Source organism: Salmo salar, chromosome 03 (genome assembly GCF_965601325.2).
Source record: "Salmo salar chromosome 03, fSalSal1, whole genome shotgun sequence".
In the NCBI taxonomy this organism is placed as follows: domain Eukaryota; kingdom Metazoa; phylum Chordata; class Actinopteri; order Salmoniformes; family Salmonidae; genus Salmo; species Salmo salar.
This window is the reverse complement of record NC_138293.1, coordinates 19,657,780-19,664,361: the sequence shown is the minus strand read 5'-3', so window position 1 is coordinate 19,664,361 and position 6,582 is coordinate 19,657,780. Positions and strand designations below refer to the sequence as shown.

Below are 6,582 nucleotides of genomic sequence, written 5' to 3'. Positions count from 1 at the left end.
TTTCGATATTTGTAGTAGTACATAGAGTGAACGGTGCCCAGACCAGACGAGACAACTTTTTCTGAGCCAGTCGAAATCACACATCAATGTCATTATCATGGACATATCCAAGGGAATGTCAATAGACAAAAAGCTCAAATAAACAAAAATGCAGATAGCGTACTGACATTCCAGGTTCAATGTTTCACGTGACTGAGTTACCTGCAGTTGGCTAGCCAACTAGAAAGAACATTATCCAGCCTGCATATGTTACCCTTTCTTTGAGCTTAAAATATAAACTACAATGTGAAAGGTACTGTTTACTAGACCTTTAATCATGTCAGCACATGTAACAGCAGTTTACAGCACTTTTTGTTCATTTTTCTTCCTCTTTTCAGTCCACTTAAACAATGTTTTTTTTATTTACCATGGGCTTCACCAGAGTACCCCATAGTGTCTGGAATACAACTGTATTAAGCCCCTTACAAACACCCCCCTACAAAAATGTTGTCCAAAACATTCACTGGCCTCAAAACAAACACAGAGGATGTAAGTACTGGTCATGAGAACACCTGAGAAAACTGAACAAACACTCATAACTATATAGACATGCTAGTCTACCTACATGGGCAAAGACGCAACCCTCACTAAACATTATCACACTGTGATTAGTAAAGGTAAACAAGAAAATATACACACATCTGAGCATCTTTAGTTGGTATCGTGATAAGAGCTTGGTTGTCCTAAAGTGTTGTAGGTTAGAATGTCTCTGGGCCTCCTCTGCTGGGCTGAATGGCGGGGCAAGATCATGGGTGACCCCAATGAATCAGTGTCCACTTCATCATTAGATGATTGAGTCTCTGAGCCCTCAGCTGTTTCCATATTTACCCCTGTCTTCTCCGGGGTCTCCCTGAGGACAGGCTGACACTCCTTCACAGCAAGTTTCTATCAGTCTGACCCCGTTCCTCAGTATTCTCTGATACTATCTGTGTGCTACTCTGTCAGCTCTCTTCATCCCTACATGGCCTTTTGATGAATACTGGATAAGAATCCTCATCTGAGGTCTCAGACTGCGCTCTCTGCATTTTGCTGCTTTTGCTGGGGTGGTTCCCTTCTCCACAGACCTCTACGCTGGGGCGGTTCCCTTCTCCACAGACCTCTACGCTGGGGTGGTTCCCTTCTCCACAGACCTCTACGCTGGGGTGGTTCCCTTCTCCACAGACCTCCACGCTGGGGTGGTTCCCTTCTCCACAGACCTCTACGCTGGGGTGGTTCCCTTCTCCACAGACCTCTACGCTGGGGTGGTTCCCTTCTCCACAGACCTCTACGCTGGGGTGGTTCCCTTCTCCACAGACCTCTACGCTAGGGTGGTTCCCTTCTCCACAGACCTCTACTGGGTGTTTCAACGGGTTCCTCAAATGGTAGGGAATTACATGACATTAGCATATTGCGATTTAGAACCCGGGCCCTGACTGTACCCCTCTTGGGTTTTACCTCATAGACAGGGCAGTCATCACCTTTCCTGGTTACCACCACGTGTATGTGGTCCTCCCAGTGTGATCTTAGCTTTCCTGGTCCCCCACTTTCTGACATGTTCCTCACCAGTACACGATCCCCTGAGACCAGAACCAAACTAATTTTCTTCCGATCGTAGTAGGCTTTTCCCTTTGCTGTTGATTTCTCCATGTTTCTAATGGCGACGTCATAGGCTTCCACCATCTGTTGCTGCCACTTATTAGCATAATCCTGGTATGATTTCTCCTGTTCCTTTATCTGTAACCCAAAGACAAGGTCAACAGGTAGTAGTGGAGCCCTTCCAAATAGCAGGAAATACGGTGAGAACCCAGTAACATCAATGGTGGTACAATTATACGCATGAATGACCTTGTTCAGATAATCACCCCAGTTGGCCTTTTTCTCTTCATCTAGTGTGAGCAACATTGACAACAGTGTACGGTTAAATCTCTCCACCAGGATCCCCCTGTGGATGATATGGAGAGGTTCTGGAGTTGGCTATTCCCGTACAGTTCTGCAAGGCTCTGAATAACTGATTTTCAAACTCTTTTCCCTGATAATGATGGATTTTTGACACAAATCCAAACTTTGGGAAAAAAATAATCGAAAAGCATTTTTCCTGCAGTTTTCCCTGACTTATTTCTGGTGGGGTATGCTTGTGCACATTTTGTAAAGTTAACTAAAATGTACTCGTAGCCCCGTCTGCTTTTCTCCAAATGTACATAGTCAATTGAAATCATCTGGATAGGAGCTGTAGCTTATACATGTTGTATTGGGGCCCTAGTTATTACACTGGGTTTCTTTTGTTTGATACACTTACACACTTTGGTGATAAAGTGTTCAATGCATGTTGCATGCGCGGCCAATAAAAGCGTTCTTTTGCTAAGTTCAACACTCTTTCTGTTCCAAGATGGGCCATTTCAGTGTGGAAGTACTTGTAAATCAGTGTTCTGTACTACCTTGGTATCACAACTTGTGTCCTTTTTGCTGTTTACCTTTGTAATAATCCATCTGGTGAGACATGGAGTCTGTTCCATTCTTGCAGTAACTGCTTGACTTTGTATGACTCTTGTTGACATTCTGTTGGTTTAGGCTTAGTCCTTTTGACTTTTCAGTTCCAAGATTCTCGATACAGCCGCATCTTTTAACTCAGCCTGCCTGTGACCGTGTGGAGACAGTCGGTCTGTAACTGTTCCCCCCCACCATGACAGCTCATCTTGCACTGATGGCCTTAGTGTGACTGCGGATATCCAAGTTACACAGTCATTCTGTTGTGTCTGAACATTATTGAGTGTTGCTTTTACCGTCTCAGGTGAGTGTTTCTCATTGTATTCTTCCATGTAATGTTCAGCATGCAAAGGAGAACGTGACAGAAAGTCTGCGTCAGTGTTTACCTTTCCAGGACGATACTTCAGTGTGAGATTGGAATCAGACAGCTCTGCCACCCAACGATGACCGGTGGCATTCAGTCTTGCTGTAGTTAGTACATAGGTCAAGGGGTTATTATCTCTGTACACTGTCACAGAGGGACCATAAAATAGGCCATCTCGGAACCGCTCAGTCACTGCCCATTTGAGGGCCAAGAATTCCAGTTTCCCTGAGTGAAGGCGATAGTTTCTCTCTGCTTGTGTCCGGGTGAGGAGACATATCCAATGACTCTCAGTTTGCCACTTTGTCATTGGTATAACACACCTCCCAATCACTCTTCAGAGGCATCAACATGCAGGATAAAAGGGTCCTTGAAATCTGGGTAAGCAAGCACAGGTGGATTAGTCAACACACTCACCAAGTGTTCTAATTCTCTGTGGCATCCTCCCATATAACTTTCTAGTGGGGCAGAGCCTGTCCCAACTGCATAGCTACCTTGGTCCTTCGCTTCCCGGATGCTGGGGTCTCTGACTTCACTGTTAGTAAGTCATAGAGACATTTAGCATGTTGTGAAAAGTTCTGTACATAACCCCTATAGTACCCTAGAAACCCCAGTAGTTTCCTCAGCTCTCACGTTTGTCGGTGGCCTGTTTACCAGTTCTTGCAGTGCAACAATTTATTTAACATTCATTCTGTAACCCTCAGATGAAATTATTTTTCCTAAATAACAGACCTCATTCTTGAATAGGCCACACTTATCAGCCCTGAGTTTAATACCCCATTTATTTTGCTGTCTGAGTACCTGATGGACATCTTTCACGTGTTGTTCAAATGACTAAAAATAAGCACATCATCCAAATATGGTATACAGATTCTCTCTCTTATACCCTCTAAACTTTCCTCCATGCTTCGTTGGAAGGCAGAGGGACTGTTTGACAAGCCAAAGGGAATTCTATTCCATTCATATAAAGCCCAAGGGGTGCTGAAGGCAGTGTATTTTCTGGACTCCTCTCCCACAAAGCCTTGGTGGCATGCCTTTCCTTGATCTAAAACTGTAAACCGTGAGTTTCCTCCCAAACCATCAAGTATTTCCTGGATACGGGCTATGAGATGCCTGTCCAGAACAGTCTTCTTGTTCAATCCCCTGTAATCAACACAAAGTCAAAATCCCATCCTTTTCAGTACACAGACCAGAGGTGACGCGTATGATGAAGTTGACTTCCTGATTAAGTTTTTGTTCAGGAGCCCCTGAAGGTGGCTTTTCACCTGTGCATACAAGGGGGGTGCCACACCATTGTATCTCTTTGCCACTGGTATGTTATCAGTCAATGTTTTCAATACACCCTACAGTATGTCCATGTCATCTTTGGTGAAAATGTCTGACTCCTCTCTGAGCATCCGTTTGACTAATTCTTGTTGTTCTTGGATAAAGTGCTGAACTTCTACAGGTGGGTCCCACCACTCTATGTGACCGTTGTCAGGGCCAGGCTCCGCTGGGGATCTGTCCTGAACCTGTGCTACAGTAACCTTTTCTCCACTGGACACAGGAACCGGCTGACACGCTACTACTCTCTGTAATGTCCCTATCACTGTTTGTCTTGGTAAGGTAATGTCGTGTTTGGTAGTATTCACTATTGCACTGTCAACTTTTCAAGATGGGCGTTTTGATGTTTTCACAACCTCACTTTGTAGGTCCAGGCTACAGATCACTCTCACGGGTTCCTCAAATGGTAGGGAATTACATGACATTAGCATATTGCGATTTAGAACCCGGGCCCTGACTGTACCCCTCTTGGGTTTTACCTCATAGACAGGGCAGTCATCACCTTTCCTGGTTACCACCACGTGTATTTGGTCCTCCCAGTGTGATCTTAGCTTTCCCGGTCCCCCACTTTCTGACATGTTCCTCACCAGTACACAATCCCCTGAGACCACATTTTTACATTTTACATTTTAGTCATTTAGCAGACGCTCTTATCCAGAGCGACTTACAGTAGTGAATGCATACATTTCATTTCATACATTTTATTTTTTCCGTACTGGCCCCCCGTGGGAATCAAACCCACAACCCTAGCGTTGCAAACACCAGGCGTTGCAAACACCATGCTCTACCAACTGAGCTACAGGGAAGGCTAATTTTCTTCCAAACTAATTTTCTTCCGATCGTAGTAGGCTTTTCCCTTTGCTGTTGATTTCTCCATGTTTCTAATGGCGATGTCATAGGCTTCCGCCATCTGTTGCTGCCACTTCTTAGCATAATCCTGGTATGATTTCTCCTGTTCCTTTATCTGTAACCCAAAAGACAAGGTCAACAGGTAGCCGTGGAGCCCTTCCAAATAGCAGGAAATACAGTGAGAACCCAGTAGCATCACTGGTGGTAGAGGTTGACTGATTATGATTTTTCAAAGCCGATACCGATTTATTGAAGGACCAATATATATACACACACACATATATATATACAGATACACACACATATATATATATTAGAGGTCGACCGATTAATCAGAATGGCCGATTAATTAGGGCCGATTCCAACTTTTCATAACAATCGGAAATCGGTATTTTTGGCCACCGATTTGCCGATTATTTATTTATTTTAGTATTATTTTTATTTTTTTAACTAGGCAAGTCAGTTAAGAACACATTCTTATTTTCAATGACGGCCTAGGAACGGTGGGTTAACTGCCTTGTTCAGGGGCAGAACGACAGATTTTTACCTTGTCAACTTGGGGATTCAATCTTGCAACCTTAGGGTTAACTAGTCCAACGCTCTAACCACCTGCTTTACATTGCACTCCACGAGGAGCCTGCCTGTTACGCGAATGCAGTAAGAAGCCAAGGTAAGTTGCTAGCTAGCATTAAACATATCTTATAAAAAACAATCAATCAATCATAATCACTAGTTAACTACACATGGTTGATGATATTACTAGTTTATCTAGCCTGTCCTGCGTTGCATATAATCGATGCGGTGCGCATTCGTGAAAAAGGACTGTCGTTGCTCCAACGTGTACCTAACCATAAACATCAATGTCTTTCTTAAAATCAATACACAAGTATATATTTTTAAACCTGCATATTTAGTTAATATTGCCTGCTAACATGAATTTCTTTTAACTAGGGAAAAAGTGTCACCTCTGCAACAGTGTCAGGGTATTTGCAGCAGTTTGGGCCGCCTGGCTAGTTGCGAACTGTGTGAAGACTATTTCTTCCTAACAAAGACAGCCAACTTCGCCAAACGGGGGATGATTTAACAAAAGCGCATTTGTGAAAAAAAACACAATCGTTGCACAACTGTACCTAACCATTAAAATCAATACACAGAAGTATATATTTTTAAACCTGCATATTTAGCTAAAAGAAATCCAGGTTAGCAGGCAATATTAACCAGGTGAAATTGCATCACTTCTCTTCTGTTCATTGCACGCAGAGTCAGGGTATATGCAACAGTTTGGGCCGCCTGGCTCGTTGCGAACTAATTTGCCAGAATTTTACGTAATTATGACATAACAGTGAAGGTTGTGCAATGTAACAGGAATATTTAGACCCGTTAGATAAAATACGGAACGGTTCCGTATTTCAAAGAAAAAATTTACGTTTTGTTTTCGAGATGATAGTTTCCGGATTCGACCATATTAACTTGTTATGGATAGGGGGCAGTATTTTCACGGCCGGATAAAAAACGTACCCGATTTAATCTTGTTATTACTCCTGCCC

General features: G+C 43.4%; 1 protein-coding gene across 1 annotated transcript in view; it reads right to left on the bottom strand.

The window, feature by feature from the left end:
- Positions 1–286: 286 nt before the first annotated feature.
- The window catches only part of LOC106599567 (UBX domain-containing protein 7), a 29,610-nt gene continuing 23,314 nt past the window's right edge, over positions 287–6,582 (bottom strand). The window contains exon 11 of the mRNA XM_014190858.3: positions 287–5,150. Within this exon, the coding sequence (XP_014046333.1) occupies positions 4,995–5,150 (156 nt within the window). The 3' untranslated portion in view covers positions 287–4,994. The remainder of the gene's footprint in view (positions 5,151–6,582) is intronic.